We start from the raw sequence: 25,490 nt of genomic DNA, 5'->3' as shown, positions 1-25,490 counted from the left end.
ATCAATCAAGTTGACATACAGCTAGTATCAACCATTAAAGTAACTGTTAAATTAATGTCTACTAAAAAGCACTGCTGCCATTAGTGAAGGTTTTATCTGTTTCTCCTTTCTCCACCCTGCCTGTCTCACTTTTCTAATCCTGCCTCTTTCACCTCTTACTGTTTATTTGTTGAGTTTTTTCCTTTCTCTTCCCTCTCTTTTCTGCTTTGTTTCCTTTTCTCTTTCATTTCCCTTCCCAGGTCTTTTTTCTCTTTCGTTTCTCATGATCCATAGATGTTGATTGCAGCAGTTCTCTCTTATCTGTTATTATCCTGGATGAATCTTTCTGGCTGCTCTAGCCTGAGACAGGATAATGGCATTTAGTGAAGTACAGTCTTGCACCTGTCATAGCTGCTAAACGTAATACTGGTGCAAGAAGTTAAGAGTTTAACCTTTACTCTTGTCTCCATTTCCTCTTTCTAAAGGCAAAAAACCCCAAACCTGCTTGTGTTACAGACTGGCAAGGAATCACCTGATAGGAATTTGTATAGAATCTGAACATTTGCATATTCAAGTGTTTTCAATATTGCATCTATGTTGTGATGCCCCAAATCCCACAGTCTTTCCATTAAAGTGTCATAGAATATAAACGCTAAGGTGCCATCTGGTAAGTTAAAAAGAAAAGGCAAAGTTTTCTACTTAATTGTATTGTGTAAGAAAATGAATAATGTAATCTGAACAATATCCACTGGAATTTTTTTTTTTTTATAAATCTTCAATTCAATTTACCTTAGGCTGTGCCAATATTTTTATTTCCCAGTTGCTACAGGCTATTTTATTGACAGCACATAACAATATAATTCAAGTGGTTAGAGGCAGAGCTTGAAGAGTTTGCAGCTGGATAAGGGCACATATGGGAAGAAGCAGAGTTTGATCTGAGGTTGTGAGAGACATATGCTGGCTGTATATTTTTGTTGTTGTTGTTGTTGAAGCAGATATTCCCAATAATCATGGAAAAAATAATCAGACTGCCTGGCATTGAAACCTTGCCAGCCTCGGAGCCAAGCGTTATTAAATTTCTGATTCTTGAAAGAGACTGCTTAGAAGTCAGTAAATGGGAGTTTCACTAGGGAGAAGTATTTCAGATAGCATAAATGGTGTTTACACAACAAAATCCCTTGGCAGTATTACTAGCAGTTCCTGAAAACTTGACAAGATAGCTCTCATCGAAGCTTTTTACCATTTTTTAAAATTGGGGTTTAGGGCAGAGAAATGATGGGGAAAACTGAGAAAGTGTTTTGTTATAGTCATTTTCCTCAGGAAAGGTGTGGCATCGATTGTCCCTACCAAGCATAGTAGGAACACAAAAAGCCACGTTCACACAGCGGTTGTTATTCCTTTGTCTTTCCCAGTGTAACAAAGTGCCAGCCTTAGTTATTGTCCCTGGTTTCGACTCCAAGGCACTCTCTTCCCTCTTACTCATGCTGTGGCTTCTGGACTCCTTCTCTTTATGGTACTGACAAATGAAGGATTTACATCAAAGAGAAGTGGTGCTCCCAAAACACTGCATTGCACTGTATGTGCAAGTAATTCTTCTGTTGAGGTAAAAATGGGGGTAAAGCTACTTCTTTGTGCACCTTTCATCTGTGGATTTCAAAGCACTTGGAAACACTCGTGTGCATTAATTATCTCCATTTTACACCTGGGGAAACTGAGTGTACAGGCTGTGGACAGATGTTCTCCTTTTCAGATACCTCTGGGCCATTTGGAAGTAGTTACCTCAAACTGCTGCTGAAAGTTACAGTCACTTCACCGATAAAAAGCACCAGATGAGCACTACCGAATTCCTACGGACTTTGCTAGAAATTTTAAAAAGTCACCAAAGGTAGTTTGACCTTAACCGGTCGGACTTTGCTCCTGCCAACAGTGCTGTGGAAGCAGTGGTCTCTGGAAGAGAAACGTCAACGTGGAAGATGTTTAAACTGATGCGTCTTACCTTGTAGTTGGCGTGTGCCTGGGACTGTCAGTGAGGTTCAGCTGCCAGGTGGAATGAGAATCAACTCAGGAGAAAGACCCCAAGTCTCAGTGTCTATACACAGGTCACCGAGTTGTAGCACAGGGAACTCGCTTCTGTTTTAGAGCGAGCCAAATTATTCTTTGGGTGCTCTCTCTTTCCATTGTATCGACTAGATCTCTACCAGCTGTAATAGGAGTTTAGACACTGCTAAATAGGGAAGTCTCAAGCCGAGTTCCACCCTCACTGGTTTGTCGTGGTGTATCAGTGTGTTTGCTTTTGTTCACAAGCCTGAGCCCTTATAGGCAGACTATTTTATTTGTAGTCACACAGTAAATCTTCAACAAGGTCAGGAAGACCCCTTGACTCCTAACCCTGTGTCCTGCCCATGGGATAATTCGGCTTCTCACAACATACTTAAGGGAAACAGCGAGGTTTTAAATTTCAAATTCCATGCTAACCCTAAGCACGCTAAATATTTGTGTATTTCTGTGGTCAACTTTACCCACAGGGATTGTTTCAAAACCCCCTAGGGATTTCTGAACACGGCGGGCTTGCAGGCACGTTTTATTGCCTTAATTTAATTTCTCAGTGAAAAATTGGCCAGCGTGACTGAGTTATGTGGAAGTGTGTTGTGGTGGTGTAGTGGTTTTAGCGGTGAGATTTCTGTTGCCGCAAAATGCCGTCCTCATTTATGTAGCTAGCTGCTTTGTTTGATAAAGTGGTCCATCAGAAAGGGAGGCCCTCTTGTGCCAGGCACCATGCATGTTAGATTGCCTCCCCCGTTTCTGTTCCCTCCTGAAACAGCTAGTTTCCGCAAAGGCGTGGAAATCAGTGTGAATCGGTGTCTGATTCAGTCCTGCTAAAGTCAGTGGCACCAAGGCTATGAACTATTGACATTTCAGACACACTATTGAATTCAGACACGGGAAGAGGCTGCCCAGGGAGGTGGTTGAGGCACCATCCCTGAATGCGTTTAAGTCATTTAGGTGTGGTGTTGGGGGATATGGTGTAGGGGAGAACTTTGTAGAGTGGGGTTGATGGTTGGACTCGATGATCCCAAGGGTCTTTTCCAACCTGAATGATTCTGTGATTCTATAATACCACTGTGGAAAAGAGTCTTGGTCTCATTTGTAGTTGAGACCTGTGAAACTTTTGAGCTGCCAAAGCAGAACAAGGTCTGCTTATAGCATTGAGTCTCTGGGAAGGCTGGTTGCAAGTTCTATGTATTTGCAGTTAGATAATCATAACATTGGCAATATTGAAGCTATTTCCTACAGACAACACACAAAAGTAAGAAGAAATGCTGCAAATGCCAAGCTGACCTTGTTGTGTTTCTTGATAAGATGAAATCGGAAAAGCTTTTACTTAGAGATCTCATTGCAAGTTGAGAGTCTGTGGATTTTGTTTGTCCACTTGAGTTGGCATGATTGTTCCGTGGCGCTCGCCATCATTACTGATGGTCAGACCTTCTCCTTCCCTACACTTCGCCTCCGCTAGCGTGAGACTGCTGAAATGGCCTTGCAGCAGGTGTTGAGGAAGCTGCCGTCCCACTCTGGGCCCTCAACTTTTTTGCTATCTCCCCTGACCCCAGAGGTGTGATGGCTTTTGGTGGTGGTTCTTAGGCTGGCCTTGCTGTGTAGTCTTGCTATACGTGTGTTAAACTTTGCCGAAAATACTTAATTTTTAGTTCTCTGTATCTTTTACACTACAAGTATTTTCCCCTCCTGTCCCTAGGCAACATCAGACTTACTCCTATGGGCTGCTTGGTCCAATAATGAGTTGTAGTTTTAAGGCCAAATCTGTGGTTTCTGCAGCAAGGTATTTTTAAATGAGGCAGGCCTGAGAAAGTGCTAAGAACTGTAATCGTTGACGGAGAAGAAATGACAGAAAGGGGACACTATGGAACGTCTTCCCTTAAGCAGGGTATTTTTTCAGGAATAGCCTGTGTCCTGGGCTTAGGAGGAGCCGTGCACGATAGCAAGATGTCTTTTGTGCGGTGCAGTGGTTTTTATTTGCAATGAATGCTGTTGTACACTAAACTTTGGAAACGGATTAGCAAAGAAAACAGGATCATTGGAGCTTAATGCAGCTTTACGTTCGGACAGCTTCCCCGTGAATATCATTTGCCTACAGAAGTCAGCGACGTATGTGGGCATCTTAACCTTTCTTGCTCAAGGTGATTTGAATGGGGGCAGAAGTGTCTTACCCAATATGGGTTGCCACCGCTGCTGAATATTAAGAATTACTTCTTGGTGCTTTTTTTTTTTCTTTTATAAAAAGGCTGATCTCTAGAAACGGTGATCTTGCATGTAATCCCAGTGCTAATTCTTTCTTCCGTCTTCGTAGAGGCTACAAGAAACTTCTGCTAACAAATTACGTGGCCCTGGGCCGTGTAGCGTACACGTACGATATTTGATTTCCCAAGCACAGAGCTCCGTTTGTACCATCGATGTCTAATCTTCGGGGGTGAATATGATACTTGTCGCTCGAGCCCAGTTGCTCGGCCATCCTGCGTTACCTGTGACCGTGCTGCAGTGTGCCGGCTTCAGTCTTACGTTACCGAACTTGTTTAGAAAATATTTCTTTTGAAATTTGCCGTTGTGTTGAGCCAAGTGTTTCGGCACAGTTTGAGCATTTCCTCCCCTGGGTAAATTTTAGGGAAAAGTAAATTTCGGCATGACAGACACCCACGTGCCAGTACTATCTGTCCTCTCTCTAATGGAAATTGAGGTTGAGCTCCAGAGGACAAGCAGAAAATTCCAACTTTTTCCAAGGTTTTCTAGCTGTTTTCTTCCCAATCTGTCATTCTATTTATTTTTTTTTTTTGGAGTTTGTTTCCTGTAATACAGATGTGCTCCGTAGCCATGGGAGGCTTCAGGGAGAGGTTTGGCTGCTGCTGGAGCTGCTGGAAGGGGTAGAATTGCAGCCGCTGCGGTGGAGCTGCTGGAGGGAGGTTTCTGGTGGTGTCAGCGATGCAGTTTCAAACGCACGTGTACTCTGTAATTGTGGAATAAAAATGACAAAGGGAGAGGAGGGACTGCTAATTACTAATAGTAATGTAAGTGACTGTGCATAATTTTCTAAAAGGTAATTTGCTGTGTGGTGTTCTTTTTTTTTTTTTTTTCCTTTGGAATCTTCTGTCAAACATTCTTTATAAATACAAGCCCAGACTTTTGGTCTGAATCTAAACTATTGCTATCATTTGAAAGCAGTTTTGTTTTCTGGATTCCTTGGAGGTATCGCTGTTGTTTTAAACCGGGGTTTCTGAGCACAGCTTCTAGCTTCTCCGTCTGACAATAATAGGACACAAAGAAAAAACTAGAGGAAAGTATGTTTTAAGTGCTCAAATTTAGAGCCTTACAATGCTTTTGAAAGTGAGACTTAACATGTTGTGCTCTCTTAACTGTTATTTCCCTGATTCGTAGAGGCTACAAATATCACATTCCCCAATGTGTTAATGTGTTTTAAATAAAGCACTGACATGGCTGGCAGCATGTTTCAGCATTTGTCTGATCTCTTCCCTAAATAATGTCTGTCTCGGAAGCACTGTGAGGATAAATTAATGGGGTAGAGAATATTGTAGGTCACTGGAAGCGTGGGATTTTGCGGTTACATAGGTAAGTAGATAGATACCTGTATCATATTCTTACAAGAAATTTGATAGGGGGATTTGAGGACTTTTTAGCCTGTTTTCCAAAAAACCCGAGGCGTATGCTTCTTTTTTAATTTCCTGTCAAATGTGGTGAAAATATATCTAGGAAGCCAGATTTCATTAGTTCTGTTGCTCACAGAATAACTTGTGGGGCATTTAGAGTCTGAGCTGAAATTTTTCTTATTTTAGATTCCCAGATACTCTTGCATAACCTTTGGGCTCAGCACTGCTGAACACTTAGGGTGGCAATAAGGAACGTGGCGTGTCATTCAAGCCTTTCCTTCGTGTTCTGTGAATAGCGCTATGTATTTGAATTTCAGAGAGAGGATTTAACCAGAGGAATGATTTTGTCCATTGGTCTCTTCCAATAGCAGCTCTACTCTGTGAAGAGATGATACCTGGAGTGAGATCTGGCTCATTTCTGTTTCCCCTGTAATACTTTACGTGCTTACTTTTCATGCAGAGAAAGGTCCTATGCTGTTTTTCTGTGGCTCGGAGCTTCCAGATTCATCACCTCTGCTCAAGGTGGTTTTGGTCTTGCTTTGCCCCCCAGCTACTGAAATTGTTTCCCGCTATTTGATACAAATTCTAACTTCTCCTCCTTTTCTATTTTATAAACCCGTTCTAAGTTCCATCAGCTGTTTCCTTAATGAAGTCTCCTGTACCTAAAAGCTATTATTTCACCATGTATTCTTTGCAGAAGATAGTTTGAGCACTTATATTGTGCAAGTATTTGAGTTCATCATCCTCTTCATCTTTCGTAGCCAGATTCTTAAACTGGTCATTGCAGGAGTCTGGATGTTTCGTATGGATGCTTTGCCTGGTGTCATGGAGCTAAAGCTAAAAGTACTAACTCGAGCATAAAAAGTCGCAGTAATTTTTTTCCTTTTCTTTTGCAGTGCAATTTTCCAGAGAACCAGGATGGCTAGAAGGCACGCTAAATGGCAAGAGAGGACTTATTCCACAAAATTATGTTCAGTTTTTATAGCTTTGTGCATTGAACGCCAAGAAGGTGTACATGGTATCCATGGATTTTTGTTATAGTCACTTCTCTCTACTTTTGTGACTGCTTTTAATCAACAAAGAGCCTGACTATGGGTTGAAGATCCTAATCTGTATAAAGACATTAAGTGTTGCCAAATATGAATTACAAAAAAAGATTCTTTAAGGGTTGGAATGTGGGGGGGGAGGGACGGGACGACAAGAAAGGGGGATGGAGGGACAGGTTAATTTTTTAATAGGGTGCTTTTTTCAATTGTAAAGAGCAGTAGCGGTGTGTTTGTTTGCAAGATAACTAGTATTTTAAGTCAAATATTTGGTTGATCTGTGATTCGACTATCAGTTGAAGAAGATTTTTATAAACTTAGTGTCCTGGAGATTATGCATTGATAACCAGCATTTTTAACAGAATATTATTTGGGTTTTGAAAATACTGTTGGATAAAAATAGCTATCATGCCGACAATTAAATTATATTTCCAAGTGGAATAGACAGTATGGAACAGACACCAGTAAGTAAAATAATAGGTATAAAGACATGACATTTTTCAAATGTCTTCAAAGAACACATTCGTTTATGTTGTGTGTATGATTTCATTTATTTTATAAAGATAAGACACATGAACTTTTATTACAGGCTCCTATATGCCGGGGTTCCTTTACTACTCAAAAATATCACTGTAAATGAAATAAAACGTTATTTGCTATTTGACCTAAGTCATTCCTACGTTGGAGAATATTTTGCTCTGGTTCTGTAAGTTACGATGTGAAATAATTACTGGCAGCTGTATGCAGTCAGCCTCACGCAGGCTCCTTACTTAAAATAGGCAACTCTGCAAGCTCAAGCCAAAAGGAAAAGCGAAACTCTGGCTGTGATCCTTGTGCATCCTGGAGGCGTCTTGCGTTTTATCTGTTGTCTCTCGGGCTAGCTCCTCCCTGAGCTTCCCTTTTGTCCTCCCCTGTAATTGTCAATTGGAAGGTCTTAATGATACTTCATAGTATCAGAATCCTCAAGTAGCTGCCTCATAAGTTGTAGTAAGAGGGTTATCTGTGGTCATAGAAAAACCTTCCAGAAATCTTTTGGTGTACAAATCTGTGCCTTGTGATTATTTAAAAAAAAAGAAAAAAAAAAAAAAAGAAAAAAAAAAGAAAAAGCTATGTGCAATTTATCATTAGTCTTTGTATTTTTCTCTCCTTCAAGCAAGACCCTCTGGGAGGCAGCGGAGAGGATGCAGGAAAATATGACGGGATGACATGCTGACACAGGCTCACTTGCTTGTTAAATGGGACTCTGGATTGAGTCATTTACTGCAGATACACGTAGCTTGCAAGTTTTTTCTAACTAATGTGATTAGTAAACCAGTTAATGGTTAATGCTGCCTTAAGGTTGGGATGGCTTTTTTCCCCCCAAAGATTTAACTCCGTAGCATTATTTTGTTCCTTTGCCCAGCCTGCACAGACCATTGGAGTATGCACAAATCATTTCCAGATGGAGCAACGGTGGGCCAAGTCAGTGCAGCTCTCCAGCACTAAACCTCCTCACTTGGAGGAGTTTCATTTGGTGGATTCTCCCGGTATTTCAGCAGTGACTCTCTGCTGTACAGCTTGTAGGCAATTCTTGTCTTGGGGTGGTGACTAAGTGACCCAAGCACTGAAGATGATGAGTTTTGGACTTCTGTGAAGGAGATCAAGTGGAAAATGTTGAAAGAAGAGGGAGAAGGTAAACCTTTGGTATTAGCCTAGTAGGAGCGGCAGTTAGGTATGCTGACTCGCCAGACACCGGAGCTGTGATAACTTGAAGCTTACAAGCTCTTTTAAGTCGCTTCCATTTGTTTTGTTGTTGGTTTAAACGTGCAGCGCGTGTGTGATCTTGTTCTGGCCGCTGTCTTCCAAGATTCTCAATGTATTTCTCAGCTGTAGCTCTGTGGTTTGGTTTGGTTGGGGTTTTTTTTCCTGTTTAACTGAGGTGGTTTAAAAAGGCAGATATATAGAGAAGGAATAAAAGACTTAGTGTCTCTTCCATCGAGTCTTGTGACCCTATTTGCCTTTAGGTGAGATGTTTTGAGACTCCTGTTACTTCTGGAGCCACGCGGAACCCAAACAAGACGAAAACTTTTCTACTACGAAATGATACGCTGAGCAGAGGTAAGGCTAATCCAAGCTTTCTCACGTCCTAGACGTTGTCTAAAGGCAGTGGTGTGAGCTGAGCCAGATCAGATCTGGCTTTCAGGCTAACCACGCTGCCTCTTCGGAATGGAGTTGTGGTAACTGCTACCCACCGTACGGTTTTTCTACGTCAGCCCCGTCATACTAATTGCGAGTACAGCCTTGTACAGCCCAGTAGCCACGGCACATCTCATTCCTCACCCTCGCTGCCGAACAGTGCTGTAAACGATGCCCTCCTACTGATTAAAGGATGGATTAAAGGATGCTAGAAATTAAAAATCATATAAAGAAAGTCAGGCCCCTTTTCCCATCCTTTGAGATGGTTTTCTTTCCTGAAGCTGGGCCTTAGGGCATGCCTCTTGTCTGGCTTTTTCCACGGCCTGGTAGATTTGGGAAGAGCAGAGGAACGCACTGTTAACTTGAGGCAGGAAGGAGGACAGGGAATCGGTTGTGGAGAAAGCTGGTGGAAGGGCTCTTCTCTTTTGGCCTGGCAGTGGGAGTGGTTCTTCTCGTGGTTGTTTTCTGTCGGTTCGGCCAGACTCTGTCCCCTCACAGTGAACTGCTCTCATGTCACGGCTGTGGGTACGGGTTCAGCTAAATCCTCCGGCTGGGCTCCCCCTCCCTTGGTACGTGCTGGTCACTGTGCGTAGGGGCATGGACTTGTCAGTTTTCAAAAGCTGAGACTCGTGGTAGTGAATGCGTAACGCGGGCTGAAAATTAGAGAGGGCGAATTAAAAAAAAAAAAAACAAAACAAAACAAAAACCAAACCCTATTTTGTGCTTTTTATGCAAAATGACGTTTGCCTTGCCGTGACTGTGGGGCCAGAGGTCGAATCCCTCAGCCTGGGGATTAAGGTCGAATGTGTGTTTGCTGAATAATTAATGGAAAAGCTGAGACTCCTGACCAGCTGGGCTCAGTAGGAATTTACAGGCTGTGTTAAATCACTGGACAGTGTGCAGCTCTGTGCCTCGGCCAGGCAGCGTTTTCACTCTGCTGGGTGACAAACCCCGGGGTTTTCAGGCCGCTGAATGTTGGTTGTCATTGTCCCAGCTGATCTTCATGGCAGGTTTCTGTCTGATGCCCAGTTTTTCATCAGGAGTGAAAGAAAAATCTCCTTGGCTGATTTATCTGCCCTGTAATGAAAATAAGTGCTCCTGCTACATTGCTTTACAGCTTTTGCTGGCTGAGCTTCTGTAATTATATCACAGAAAAGACTCGGGGAGAAGCTTGCCCTTCTCAATGCTCTGTTCCTTGTTCTCTTTCTTAACCCATTTCACAATTCTTACCTGGTTTGCAACTTACAGAGAACAGTTGCTGGTAGAGAAGCTTACGTAGGCTGTAAACGCATCAGTGCTAAACACGGTTTAACTGAAAGTCTGCACTGGACTTTTCACCTTTTAAGCTGAGCGTGCCTTGGACGTCGCTTTCTACATCGGAGTTCAAGAGAGTGTCCTCACCCGTGCTTGCCGTGACCACAGGTAAGCACCAAATAAACTTCATCCAATCGACAGCTACAATTAACGTGGTCTTTTTGAAAAACCTCATGGCATGGCATGTGTTACCTAGCTAAATCTTTGAAATTAAAGGGCATTTTTTTTTTTTTTCCCGCTCCTTTCTCTCTTAGTAATACTGTATTCATCATAAACTCCCAGTCTCTGTAGACACCTGAAAGAAAGCAGCGTCCCAGCTTGAGGTCAGATCACAAGTTTCATTATGTTTTTAAGTAGCGCTAGCGTTTTCTTATTTCTAGAACAGCATATGACAGATACATCTGCTTGTAAACATATGAGAAATTTTTCTTAACACTGCTGAGCCTCTCCTATTCTTTCCTTCTGACAACTCAGCAAACAGAAGGCAGGTGCAAGGATTTTTGGCAATAAAATTTTGTGTTAACTTGTTATTAAAAAAACCCCCAAATGCAATTAAACGGTGGTCTTACACCACAGACCTAGCTTCGTGCGGGACTCAGTGGTGAATTTTTGAGGTAGACAGTGCACAGAACAAACCCAAGATAGCAGGGGTTTTATTTCCCCTTCCAACTATCTCGCCACGATTATAATTGGAAGGGACCTGACCCCGAGAAGGCAGTTTGATTTAGTCCCTGGGGAAACCTTGGTATATTAAAATAGCAAATCCCTACTTCCATGAGAGAAATTCTGACTTTGGCCAACGGGTACAACAGCTCCAGGTGAACTGAGAGGGGAAGCCAGGCTTGCCTGGCTATGTGAAGGTTGCCGGCTTTGTTTCTCGGAGTGGGACGTGGGGTTGTGTGGGTGACAGTGGCAGCACCTCATCTGGCGAGCAGAGTTATACCCAGGTGAAGTGAACCCAGTTCCTCGCAGTTGGGCGTTCCTTACTCTACAGCGCGTCATCCGAATTAACGGAGCTTGAGGAACCCGAATTTGTAGATGTGTGAAGGAAGCTGTTATATTACCTGGTTAGTTACTTTATGTTACTTGATACCATTTCTAGATGAGCAGAAGTCTCGTCTCTAAGGGTATCGCTGCATCAGCACCTATCTGAGATTAAAATGCAAGAAATACTTGCAATCAAACCAGTTTAATTCATGTATATTTGTACAATTTGTATAAAAAAAGAAAAAAAAAAAAAAGAAAAATAGGTACTTGCAGACATTAACATAAAGACCAAACAATATTTTCTATTTATTTAAAAAGCTTTAAACATACAGAAGCAAACCCCTAATTATAAATGCATCATTATGCATAGATTTTACTGTTTACACCATACTGCTGGCTGCTTTTATTTTTCATCCAGGAATCTATTTAAACTCCAAGAATTCTTAAACATTCCTCTGAGCTTCCTGGCCTCAGAACTGCTGTCTATCTTATCAAGTCATTGACCTCCAGCTGAAAACATTGCTCTAAAAAAAGAAAAAGTCAAATCTTTAATAAACAATTAAAAGTGCATTAACTGTAGAATTGTTTAATTTCATAAATGTTTAAACAAGTCAGTGAAAAACACCACCCTGTGAATTAGCTTTTTGCATTATTGATTGTAAAGTATCTTTTTAATAAGATTTTGATATTGCGAACTTTAGTCTTTTCTATTTTATTTTGCGCGACTGTGCTGTCGCACCGCGTGTCGTATTCCTGAAACACCCGCTGCAGTACATTAACACTATTTTACATTTTTAACTGTGTATACAATGCTCTTGCTGTATATCCCCGTTCCTTCTTACAACGAAATAATTTAGCTCGATGAAGAGAAGCCCACTTCTAAAAAGGTGTTTTGAGTTCGTCTTGTATTTTGCAGGAGACAAATGCCTATTTCATTCTAAACAAATTCAAAAGAACGTAACGTCCTGGTAGCTAAAAAATAGGGTTGGGGTTTTGTTTTTTGTTTTTGTTTTTTTTCTGTACACAGGTTTAGATAAAAAAAGTGATGGCTATTCTGCTTAAGTGTCCTTGATAAGAGAATACTGCCTCTTACAACATCTATATCCAATTGTATCTATTACTTCAATGATCTCTAGCAAAAAATAATAATCAATGAATGGTTTCATAAACAACAGGTGATTAAAGTAAAGGATTTATTATAATCTGCTTACAGTTGTTTGCAAAGACAGACATACGTTTTTGCATAAAGATATAAATTGCTTTTTAAAACTAATTTTAGTGTGTTTAATTATATGAAGTTTCTGTGAATTATGAATTGTACCAAACCAAGATTAAAAGTAATAAGGTACAAAAATAGGAGCAAACAGACAACAATTTGGACTGGGACAGGCATTTAACAGTGAAGTGTAGAATATGGCTTTGCTATTTTAATCAAGCAAAGTTACTCTGAGACAGAAAAGGAGGCAGTAACTTTGTTAATATAAAAAGCTGCTGCAGACTGTATTCACCCAGAACCTGGCTTTGAAATTTTCTATTTTAGACTTTTAAAAAAAAAATATGTAAATGGAAAGATGGATGTATGACTGTGTCTTTACTGTAAACAACCAGTCTGCATGCTGTGTATCTCAACGTTGGAAGTTTGGCTTTCATATTGCTGTGCAGGTCAGTATTTAAAGATCTGCCTATGAATTAGACTTCCAAAATGCAAATAATATATGTATGTATATATTTATATATAAAAAACCTCTCTGAATACAGTCTTTACAGATTACCCATTGCATAAGGCAGGTGTCATTTAAAAAGACAAGTAGCACTGACCGTCTTCAGTGCACCAAAGCGCACCTCGAAATTTGGACTCATAAGGGTGTAGAATTCTTAACTCGACCACCATTGAAAAGAAATGCTACATTCTGACCGGCCAAGGGACAAACTAGAGCTCAAAAATACCAGTGGCACCCAGAGAGAACACTAGAGATTAGGACTCTGAAAATCTATTCTATTTAAACATGAGCATATGGTAGCAACAATTGAGCCTCAGAAAAGTCCACCTGTCCTCTATTCTACTCCAAAATTTTGTATTTGCTTATAAATTGTGAAATAGTGAAAATCACCTCAAAAATTTTTTTCTTTGCAGTCTTATTCTAGAGAAAACATTTTTGAGACAAAATCAGACCAACTGAGTCGAACTTGTAGTGTGAACATTTGTCTTCTCGGATGTATTCTGATTATTACAAAAAGGCTTACAAAATTACATACGTTTTAGTTTCTCACTAAAAATTCTACTCAGCTAATCTGCCCTTATCGGTACCTTACCATCCCTCTCACCAGTACAAATCTGTTCAATATACTTACTGTAATGATCTGCATGTTCCCTTCATCATAATCAGAAATCGCTCTCCCCCATCTGAAATAATAATCTGACCTTTTAAGATGCTTTATGTATCCAGTATTCAAAGGAAAAACAAACAATCTGGGAAACCTTAATAAAAAAAGAAAAATCATTCAACATCTTATTCTCCCCCCCCGTTCCCCCGAGAGAGAAAGGGAATAGAGGGCAAGAACTCACTATATCATTAAGCTGGCAAAAGCTTTGGAGAGACCGTAATTTGTCTTGTTAAATGAAACCTTCGTAAAGTGGCAAACACAACAGAGTGTAGTTTCCTACAGAAACATGAAGCAGGATTTCTCAGATGTGCTCAAGTCACATACGCTTGCAAGCGAGACAAAAAGGGAGGAAAATATAGAGGGAAATAGAAAGGCTTAAATACAACTGAAAAGGTTAAGTGTGGTTATTTACAACAGATACTGTAGGATGGTAAATTAGATATGATGCTAAAAAAGGCACAGCTTTCCCTTTCTTAAATACACTGTAAACGGTTCATTATGCATGCAGAACATTTCACTTTACAAAAAAATTACCTTGTTTGTTTAGACAAAGATAGTACTTAAATAGTCTCCAGCAAAATAGAGTTCTTTCAAAAATACTTTCCCATTCATCCTATTAACCATTAAAGATTTTTTTTTTTTTGTCTCATTTACAAAAGTTCCTTACACCTTATTTCAGGTCCTTCACAATTTATACATACAGCAATGTACAGTACAGCAAAAGACTGCAAAAAATTATTTGTAAAGCCAGCACAATAGATACTATAAATTGATACCAGGGCATTTGTTTTCACATCTTATCCTTTTTAATTAAATAGTAAATGGACACTTAACACAGTGTATATCATCTATGATGGGATAACATGGGATAACAAATGCCACAGGTGGGGATAACAGAGTATTCCACACCAAATGTTCTGTTATTACTTTACACATTAGGGTTTGTGTGTGTGTGTGTGTGTGTGTATATATGTGTGTATATATATAGGTTTTGTTTGTTTTTTTTTTTTTTTACAAGAAAAGAATATTAATGCCCCATATTGACTTTACGTTTTATGTGCAAACCAAGGGTAAGCTTTAAAAAGTTCTCATTAGTTCTTGAACCCTTTTAAAACAAGCAAACAATACCAGAAACTACATGGCATATTTAAAACTCCATCATCTGTTAAAATATCAAAATCAAAGAGTTATTGACTAGATATGGCTTTTCATCCAGAGGAACAGGAACATTTTTCTAAGTGTTTTAGGGTTATGGGGTGATTTCCAAACATCTAGGTCTTGCCAAATCCGAGTCAACTGCTTTCCATTCCCCAAACCCTTCATATGATTTTAGACTATTCGGAGACTGCTGAACAAGTGTAAATAGCATGTTTAAAATATGGTTTCTTGGGTCCTTCATGGGTGTGGAATAACACAGGGAAACTTAAGGCAAAGTTCTTCCATTTAAGACATTTTCTATCACTTCCTGTGAAAGTACAGGGGCTTGGCATTCCCGGATTCCACCTTTGGTAGCTGGTCACTGATGATTTCCACCAGCATGGCTGGAAACTCTACTTTCAGTGCCTGAGACTCTCGGAAGGTGTAGAAACAGAATTCCAATAAGTCACTAACAAGCTGAAACACAGAAAGAAACACTTTTTAGGAAAGCCACAAGAGAATTTCGCACGCAAACAGCTGCTCATTGATAATGGATTATTACCAAGAAATGGCATCTTACGCTGACGTGGCAGTCCATTGGCGGGGGTTAAAAAGCAAACAAAAGAACGTGAATCTCAAAGTGCCACTTGACTTGTTAGAAATGTGCTAACTGGGAAAAAAACCAAAATACCACAGATTTGATTTTTCAGCGTAACTGCACTTTTCCTTTCACCAACAGGCAACCGGCCATCATGGAAACCATAGGTGCTCAATGTCTTCACCAGAGGGAAAGGATCAGGCGTGAACTGCCGCGTCTCTAAATTGCAGCTGGACACACATTTGTTAAATGGGATTATCTGGTCATCCCAGTCCATATCAAATTGTAAAGCATTTCTACTTATATACAAAAGCATTTCTTAATACACACCCCACCCCCAAGCTTTTTTCCTGCTTACTACTCATTAAACTATAGAGGCAATATTTAGGGAAGTATTTCTTTTTGAGGAGAACCCTAAGTTCTCTATTTTTGTAGTGGTGGCTAGCAGCACACTTTTCCTTTCTCTCAGTGGATTACGCATGACGCTGAGAATTTTAAAGATAAAAATGTCTAATTAGCTCTTCAATGACAGAGAAGGAAGCTTTGTTCCGTAGCACCACAAGGACCCAGTTAGCTGTTAAGGTGGGAACCGCCTCTGCCAGCAGAACAAACCTGCCCTTAACCTGTCCCACGGCACTGCTTTGGCTTCCTCTGGGCACCAGAGGCTCTCACAGGTGAAACTATCCCAGTTCTGCCAAGTTTGTACAGTCGGTCTGTACACCCTAATAAAGGTGAGGGGGTCTCCAGCTGAAGTACTAAGCGGCATAGAGCTACCACGAGCTTTTTGGTGTGTGGGGAAGCAAAATAACACCATGTGTCTCCAAGGCACCAAGAAGTTTAGTCTGATTTCTTCTACCTTGTCCCAAGTTGTGGTGGTCTCTTTTGTCAGTTACAGAGCTTCATTTTGGTCTACGTGTTACGGGAAACCTAATCGCACTACAAGAACGAGGATTAATTTGGGCTTTTGAGTGCTTTGCTTTGTCTCGTCCCTCGCTTGGTGCTATTTTCTCCAGGCAAAATTGCAAACTGCAGCTTATCCTCTGTGCTATAAAGGAAGATGCTGGTAGAGTGGGAGAACAAGAAGAAGACCACTTCTAGCCATCGTTATCGCTTCTGTGTTAATGATACAAACATGGCAAAGCAATCTCGTGGCTCAACCTACACGCGTGCAGGCTTTTGCTGGGTTAGGTTTAAGTCATACTTTGATCCAGTCGAGGAGCACTTGTTCATGGCCTTTAGTAGCAAAGAGAATGTTATTTCAAAGCTACTTTTTTTTTTTGGTTGCTGTGATCTCAGCGACTCTCCTGACGTCGTGCAGCACGCTGGACCCTTTGCAATCTCTAAGAGAAACGGTGCAAGCCAGACAAGAGGCAAGTCAGCTTCCGCGGCACCGCGAACGAAGCGCACCCAGGCTCCCCTTTGCCTATTAATTTCCATTAAAAATTCACCAAATTACTGTGTTGCACGACTGAAAAAAAAAAAACAACCCAAAACAAAAAACAACCTAGAGCCTCCGCTGTTTAAAAATTCAGAAGTTATGCACGTTTTGGCGCCTTGTGTCCGTGCAAAGCACTTAAACCACTTCGGCTGGCGTGGCCGATCAAACCCGAGTCTGTCACGTCGGTTCCTGACAGGCGGGGTTGCACTCTGCCGCAAGGCTCCTGCTCAAGCCAGGGTAAATAAAAGTGGGACTTCTGGAAGGCAGAAAAGGGTACGAAGGAAAAAAAAAAAAAATACAGGCACCAACAGACTGCCCTCCTGTAGCACCGCACCTTAGAACTTACTTATTTTCAGGGCTTTCACAGCTGTCCTTGCAAACCTACACGTGGTTTATGAATGACGCCGAGAAGTGGTGAGATCACCTGAACACACGGCTCCCTGCTGCTGAGCGGTGCACGAGCCTGGCTGCTGTTGCTTAACTTCATTCCCGAGGGTCTGGCACGTCATGAGGCAAGGCTAATTAATTAAACGGATGCATGCTAAATAAGTAGCATAGACCCATTAGGAGGAGGCAGTTTCTGCTCATACTGGGTGCCAAAAAAGCATTCCAAACATAACACAGACCCAAAGAAAGTGAAGGAAACTCTCTCTTGGTGTAATCTCTGCCTTTGTCACCAAATACCAGCACCTAAGCCTCGCACCCCAACACGACCTTGACAGTGACCTGGTGAAGTTGCTGCTTTTCCTGAAGGTGAAGAGGAGTAGTTTCCCACCACTGACTGGGAGGGAGGGAGTTGGGGGGGGTGTCATCTCTGTCACATCGCCAGCCATCCCGGTGGTGCTGATGGCTCCCCTCCCGGGCAGTGCCAGCTAATTCCTGCCGCATCACGCTCCCGTGAAGCCTCTGAACGCAGCGAGACCACAGAAAAGCCTACGTGGAAACTATTAATTCTGCCTTCTTAGCAAGCTTTTAGTAGTATCCAGTAGATACGTATAGCTGGGGAGTACGTGGACAAAAAGGGGAAATGAAAAAATAGTAACATTCCTGAAGCGAGAATATTCCGTTCTATACAATCAATGAGTTAGTTAGCAGTCCAGGGGGGGAAAAACCAGGATGCGATCATGGATATTATCCTAACATAGCACATTATGACTCCCACCACAGAGGAGAAGGGTTAAGTTTACACAGCAATTTAAAAGAAAATACCTACAACCTCCTATCAAATAATAATTGGGTTTGGACCCTTAAGGATAAGATATCCCTGGAAGTGTTCAAGGCCAGGCTGGATGGGGCTTTGAGCAACCTGCTCTAGTGGGAGGTGTCCCTGCCCATGGCAGGGGGGTTGGAACCAGATGATCTTTAAGGTCCCTTCCAACTCTAACCATTCTGTGATTCTAGTCTTTCGCTTTAAAAGAGAAGCTCCTCCCCTCAGTAAGGAAATGAAAAAGTTTGCTTTCTTCTGTAAGGCACAAGCTCTGTCACCGCAGTCACCGTGACTGGTACACCAAAGGTAACAGGTGAGGCAACACGAGCCACCCAGCACCTCCCAATCTGGCCTAGGAATCTTCTACCTCAAACACACTTCTGATTGTTCTTCGAAGGCTCGTAAATCCCCGTGCTCTGGGAACTCCTGACTACATTTTACCTGACTGCTTTGACCCTCTGCCTCTGGCAGTTTATACTGGAAATGCTGAGCCCTCCTCCAGTACAGCGGCCTGAAAGGCAACGCTAATCATGGAATCATGGAATGGTCTGGGTTGGAAGGGAACTTTAAGATCATCGAGTCCAACCATCAACCTAACTGACAAAACCACCACTAACCCGTGTCCCATACGATGGTCCTCACTCCCTGAGAAGTGACACCACAAACCCTATGGCAAAATTTTGGCAGGATCAGCCTCCCGCCCTAAATTGTGACATTATCAAGATCACAGGCAAGGAGAACAAGCAGATTATCCATCCTCTTTCAAGAATTAAATTAAGCAGCGTGAATGAAAGCCCCGCTCTTTTCACAAGCAGCGCAACAGGCACTAGAAGCATATTTACTTTTGCAATCTCCAGTTATTTCGGCGGCTGAAGCACACGGCTGAAGAGTTGCAGCTTCGCAGAGCGCAGTTGGGGCCACAACTAAAATAATTCCCATTTCCTTGAGACGCAACCAGGACATCGTCCTCACCGCTTTAGTGGGCAGCTGTTTTAACTCTCTTTAGGACCTGACAATAAAACAGGGCTTTGACGGCACTGCAAGCCTTCATCTGCGTGGGAGGCAACTGGGCCAGTGCCCGGGGACGGGAGCTCGGGTGCCGGGCTTTGCCCAGCTGGGTCCTGGGTATCTCCCAGAACGGAGACCCCAGCCTCTCTAGCCAGGAGAACACCACTCAATAAATTAATGTGAGCTGGGTTGCGGGGATGCAGACACACACACACACACACACAGAGAGGTCAGAATTACCACCTTTGTGTCACCCGGACGGCTGTAAGACATGACAGCTCTTCCGCTGGCAAGCGGATCAGCTGTTAGCTATAACCCATCACCGCTGCAGTCATTAATTACGGAGCTTTCTCTCATCACCACCCTACAGACTGTGCTGCGCTTCAACATTTTCAAGGCTACAGAAGTCTTAGAAACTCTGAGATTTTTACTTAAATCAATCTTCGCGTTTGTATGCTGTATTAAGCACCTCTGAGAAATAGGAGTATTAATCACACATCATTTTCTGTTATTGGGGTGGGGTTTCCATAAAATGGACTTTTTCACCCATACTGTTCTTCATAATTAAAAAAAAATGAATCCTTTAATGAAGTCCCCGAAGTTAATACAGTTACAGCGACCTTTGAGCACTTGCAGAATTTTTACAGCAAAAAGAATTGATTTTAGTTTGGCAATCTCACCACGTCCTTGTATTTCCAGAAACGGTAAGAACTGTCTGATTTGCAAGGGGTGCACATTTCTGCGCTCAGTTACTTTCCTGACTTCAAAAACCTCTCGCAATCTCCGAGTGTGGTATGAAAGCCCACAGTCACCTGTCTATCAGGAGCATCTTGGCGATTAAGCCTACTGATACAGCAATTAAGACAGCAGTAGGGTAACGACACAATGCTGAGTAATTTCTTCCTATTATTAGCTACAGCTATTACTGTCAGAAACCTCAGTGTTCTCATACAATCAGTAAGGTTAAGGGAAACCATTGGCAGCCAGGTCTTGATTATTCCATTGCCACTATTTTTCCTTGTTGCTCCCAGTCCTATGAAAATCCCATGATGTAAATTAATTACTACTCTGAGGGCTCAGGAAACAAATTATCTCCCCCTGGGGTGGCTCGCAGGCTGATTCCCAGAGGTACAGAGGTCCTTTGGTGCCACAGTGGCTAATTCCCCACTCCTTATGAAACCTTGAACTCTAACCCAAAGAGTAAAACCTCTAAGACCGAGGGATAAAGCCTCTGATTGCACCTATGCAGAGTATTGACCTCACAGGTAAAATACATATGGATTAGGCACTAACAGTATCTGACCAGAACAAATGTGGAACCTAGTTCTGCCCGGACAGGTGCATTTAGGGCTACGAAGATGATGAGGGGACTAGAACATCTCTCTTACGAGGAGAGGCTGAAGGACTTGGGTCTAAAGACTAAAAGTCCAGAGAAGAGAAGGCTGAGGGGGGATCTGATCAATGCTTATCAATACTTAAAGGGTGGGTGTCAGGAGGATGGGGCCGGTCTTCTCTCAGTGGTGCCCAGGGACAGGACAAGAGGAAATGGGCACAAACTTGAATATAAGAAGTTCCACCTAAACATGAGGAGGAACTTCCTTCCTGTGAGGGTGGCAGAGCCCTGGAAGAGGCTGCCCAGGGAGGTGGTGGAGTCTCCTTCTCTGGAGACATTCAAAACCTGCCTGGACACGTTCCTGTGCAACCTGCTCTGGGTGGACCTGCTTTGGCAGGGGGGTTGGACTGGATGATCTCCAGAGGTCCCTTCCAACCCCATATCATTCTGTGATTCTGTGATTTATCTGATTTAAGAACTGCACTCACTTCTTCGGGTTTTCATCATAAACATGTGCACACCAAAACCACAGCGCTTGACACCTGGACATGACATGGAGGACAACCTGAGCCAAACCACTTTTCTATGCTCGGAGGATGCACGCAAACCCACAGTATCACACAGCAATGAAGCATCCTCAGCCCTCGGCCAGGGTAAATTTCGAGCCGAGACTCCCTTGTTGTTCCATCAACAGTAGCGGGGTTCTGCCCTCCTCCAACAAACACCTATTAATGTGAAGGAGAAGAGACCCAACCATCACAAACCGAGCAGAGTAGCCCCTGTCTACATTAGGGAGCTGGGAGTCAACTTCTCACTCGACACATGCACGTGAGCTGCTGCAACACAGCTCCGCGCACGCTCTGACGGGGCTGCTGCTTCTGTCGGGGCCACACCGGGAGCAGGGACCGGATCCAGCCTCTGAGCAAACAAGAGAAAATGCCTGTTCTGCAAATTCAGGCACTGGGACTAAAACAAGGCTCCAAACAGCTCATCAGCGGTGGGACACAACTTTGGCAGATGAGTAGCAGGAGTAAGTGCACCCAAAGGTGTTGGCAACAGCCGAGGGGTGCTCATCTGCGGCTTTGTATTGGTGGGATTAAGCCCCTGCGGAGGCACGTTTGCCCCCGCCGCAGCGTGCCTGGCGAACCTGCCCCTCGGGGGTCCCTGCCCCTCTTCCCACCGACAGCTTTTTCAGCGAGTGTAATCCTAGCGCTCTCAGCCTACGGAAAGATCCGCCTCAGCTATAAAGTATTCCCTTCAGGAACCATAAAAAATTAATTATTCAGCAGCATGAGCCTTAAAGAATCTATTTTTGTTTGGCAGAAAGTATCAACAAGCACACGGCAGTGCAGCGCTCTGCCTCGCCAAGACAAGGGGAAGGTTCACATTAGGGTTTTAATGTCATGGCATCGAAACAAAAGCCCCTCGACTCAAAGTCTGTTTAGTATCGGCCAGATTGAAACCAAATTCAGCTTTTGTTCTGCAAACTGCCTAACCGTACACTCAGCTCCCTATACGAAATGAGGCTTGCCATGCAAGATACAACCCTTCCTGCCAAAGCCAACAGGAGATGTTGAGGAGGATCCAAATGAAGTTTTTGATACCATGTGCAGTACATCTGTTTCTAATGTTCCCGCGTGCCGTTTGTCTGATCACACAGCACAGTCCACCTACAGCCAAGCGCTTGCATACGCGTCTCTTCCCTGAAATGCCCACGGCCATCCCACGGGCACAAGACTGAAACCTTTATGTCCTGTGTATGGTTCTCAACACATAACGCTGCTTCGTGAAACGATGCACCCAGGCCAGCCACAACAGTAGAAATACAACCCCTACAAGAAGGAAGTATGTTGATGACGTTTCTGCTCTGAATGCTCCCAGAAGATACCCATGCTGGGGTCCATCCGCGCAAGCAAGGCTGATCCATAGCACAACAGCAAGTAAATATCCACATCTGGAGTACTGTGTCCAGCTGTGGGCTCCCCAGTTCAAGGACGGGGAGCTACTGGAGAGACTCCAGTAGAGGGCTATGAAGATGATCAAGGGAATGGAGCACCACCTGGGTCTGTTTAGACTGGAGAAGAGAAGACTGAGACAGGATCTCAACAATGCTTATAAATATCTAAAGGGTGGGTGTCAAGAGAACAGGGCCAGACTCTCTTCAGTGGTGCCCGGTGACAGGACAAGAGGCCACAGGCACAAACTGGAACACAGGAAATTCCACCTGAACATGAAGAAAAAACTTCACTTAGAAGGTGGCAGAGCCCTGGAACAGGCTGCCCAGAGAGGTGGTGGAGTCTCCTTCTCTGGAGACATTCAAAACCCTCCTGGACACGTTCCTGTGCAACCTGCTCTGGGTGGACCTGCTTTGGGAGGAGGGTTGGACTGGATGATCTCCAGAGGTCCCTTCCGACCCAGTGGCAGCAGTGAGGCAGGCTCCAGGAGGCTGGGTGCAGGCGTGCACACGCACGGGTGCCAAACCCTGTTTGTCTTGTCTGCTGGGTTTCCATCTCTTTTATTTTTGGGTTGCGCTGTTAGCGCTTGGAGGCTTTATGGATCATTAAATAAAGTTGCTGATTTTTTTGAAATACTTAAGTGCCTACCTGGCCTTCTTGAAAATTTTTTGTTTGTTTGTTTTCCCTTCACCTCAGCACTTTTCTACCTGCACACATGTTCACTGTGTGGATGAGTGATTTAGTACACCGAGCAATGTAAAACCATCTTGTTTGGGGTTGTTGGTTTTTTTTTGTTTCCCTTCCTTATATTATATAAGCCAAGCAGACTGTAATCTGATATTCCCACGTGCTTTATTTCACATAGCCCTCAGAAAGACTACTTAAAAATGAGGTCGATGAAAGCAAGTGCGAAGGTGCAAAGGAGCAGTATTTTTATATCATTTTATGGCTACACTCAGGTAAAGCGAACTCCACGAACGACGAGGTGCTGCTTTGCTCTGGTGGAAGAGCTGGAGGCAGCAGGAAGGCTGAATAAGCATGAATTCTGCACCGGCCCCTTCAGGCTTGAGCTGCAAACGGCTACGGCAGCGTGTAAACACGGGGCCTCAGCTCCAGTTAGACCACTCAGCGCCAAATATCACAGAATCATAGAATCACAGAATGGTTAGAGTTGGAAGGGACCTTAAAGATCATCAAGTTCCAACCCCCCTGCCATGGGCAGGGACACCTCCACTAGAGCAGGTTGCTCAAAGCCCCATCCAGCCTGTCCTTAAACACTTCCAGGGATGGGGCATCCACAACTTCCCCGGGCAACCTGTTCCAGTGCTTCACCACCCTCACAGGAAAGAATTTCCTCCTGGTATCTAATCTAAATCTCCCCTCTTCCAATTTAAAACCATGACCCCTTGTCCTGTCACTACACTTCCTGACAAAGAGTCCCTCTCCGGCTCTCCTGTGGGCTCCCTTCAGATACTGGAAGGCTGCTATGAGGTCTCCCTGGAGCCTTCTCTTCTCCCATCCTTTAAAGTTAAAGTTAAAAAATCCATAGGTGACAGCTGAAAAATTGTTCCTCCTATACTAAGGAATCCAGCAGAAAATTTGCATTTATGTTGATAGAACAGAGAGATTCTGTGCTAACAGTCAGTGGGGGGGGGGGAAGAGTAATTCTTGCCACTCTAAATTTATTCTAATGGATTTCAAAAACCAAAAAGCAAAAAAAAAATTAGTTTTAAAGAGAAAAAATAAACAAGTGCCTTTGTTGAACAAGTCTCCAATATCACCTCTGAAAGGAAGCACTGTTGTGCAGACAACTGGCCATTTTAATGGAGAATGCTGACAATGGGACTTTCTTTAAAAAGTCCTTTGTAACAAAGTGCTCTATTAAAACAAAAGCAATGTAAAAATAGCTTAATTAAAAATTAAATAAAACGCAAGAGCAGTCTGCTTCCTCTGGTTAGTCCAGCTCCCAATGGTTAACGCTGTGTTTTGGAAAATGTCTGTAGGACACGGCAGCGTTCTCACCAAACGCGAGTCTGTCATCCAGTCACCTTAACCACACAAACACACCCATTTAAATAACAAATCGTAGACACTGCCTATTCTGAAGAGGATTAGAAAACTCCCTAAAAGCGCAGGGGTTTGTTATGCCGCCCCAAGGTTCAGATGCGAGTATCTTGCAAATGATTTTATCGCCCATCCCCTTTCTTTCCACTGAAACGCTACAACTTCCTTTGCTGGCATGGAGCAAGCGAAACCAGATCTCTGAAGAACGAGCTATTACTGCCGCACTGATAGTACTCTCCCTGCCTCCCACTAAGATGTGCAATGTTTTAATGAACAACAGAACAATATTTGAAAAATAATTCCATATGTACATTCTGTAAACAGACCTCAGGCTCTTATACAGATTTGACCTGAAGTGCACTGTACTGTACTGTCTCTACAAAAACGAAATTTAAGCCGAGGACAAAGAAGTACATTTATATGCAGGCTCTAAAAGCAAGTGCTGTAGGTTCTTCATGCAGCAAAGTTACCACCCTGCTGGCCCAGGAGGGAGTAGGACGGTTTTATCCTTTGCTGCAGTTTACCAGTTTTCAGTGGGAGGTGATCCAGTTTACCAGTTTTCAGTGGGAGGTGACCAGGGTGTGCTGCTGGGCTTCAGCCTCTGCTCACAGGACCCCTCCCTCTCTTGTACCCAAACACGACTACGGGTCCCTCTCACTGGCCCCACGAGTCTCTCGTCACTTGCTGCACCACGGTGCAGCTTCAGAGAGGATGGATGCTAGCCCCGATGGCCCCAGGCAAGCGGCTGGTGGCCAGGGCACTCTCAGGGGGCAGGAGGGAAAAGCTTGAGGAGACCATTAGAGGCTGGGTCACTGGTTTCATCTGTAGGGACTCCAGGCTCCGTTATGGAGAGCACGGAGATACAATCCCGCTGCTGCTCAAAGCATCTGGAGAGGTAAATCTCTGCACTTACCATTTGACTGGCTAGAGCCGGGTTGCTCCCAACCCAACAGAGCTCAATGTTACGGATACCCCCTCCTGAAATCACAAGCTGGTCCTGTGCACTAGCCACCTACCACAACCCTTCAGAGTCATTCTGGGCTGAGGCACCAACAGCCCGGATGCTTCGGGACTAAACTTTTAGCTTCCCGTGTCATTCATCACATCTCACACCTGACACATGCAAAACAAACACCTCGCACTGGAACAAGACAGGATTGTAGAAATAAACAATACAGTGAATCTTATACTTGAA

At 43.3% G+C, this 25,490-nt stretch overlaps 2 protein-coding genes across 4 annotated transcripts in view; one reads left to right on the top strand and one right to left on the bottom strand.

The window, feature by feature from the left end:
* The window catches only part of ARHGAP10 (Rho GTPase activating protein 10), a 162,117-nt gene extending 154,756 nt beyond the window's left edge, over window positions 1–7,361 (top strand). The window contains exon 23 of the mRNA XM_074155219.1: window positions 6,548–7,361. Within this exon, the coding sequence (XP_074011320.1) occupies window positions 6,548–6,636 (89 nt within the window). The 3' untranslated portion in view covers window positions 6,637–7,361. The remainder of the gene's footprint in view (window positions 1–6,547) is intronic.
* A 3,999-nt stretch (window positions 7,362–11,360) lies between these two features.
* Window positions 11,361–25,490, bottom strand: part of NR3C2 (nuclear receptor subfamily 3 group C member 2) — a 231,359-nt gene continuing 217,229 nt past the window's right edge. For all 3 annotated transcript variants that reach the window (XM_074155106.1, XM_074155107.1, XM_074155108.1), the window contains one exon: window positions 11,361–15,169. In XM_074155106.1, coding sequence (XP_074011207.1) covers window positions 15,014–15,169 — 156 coding nt within the window. In that variant the 3' untranslated portion in view covers window positions 11,361–15,013. The remainder of the gene's footprint in view (window positions 15,170–25,490) is intronic.

This window comes from Numenius arquata, chromosome 10 (genome assembly GCF_964106895.1).
Source record: "Numenius arquata chromosome 10, bNumArq3.hap1.1, whole genome shotgun sequence".
NCBI lineage: Eukaryota > Metazoa > Chordata > Aves > Charadriiformes > Scolopacidae > Numenius > Numenius arquata.
Note: the sequence above shows the minus strand (reverse complement) of the source record. Positions and strands in the feature narration are given on the sequence as shown.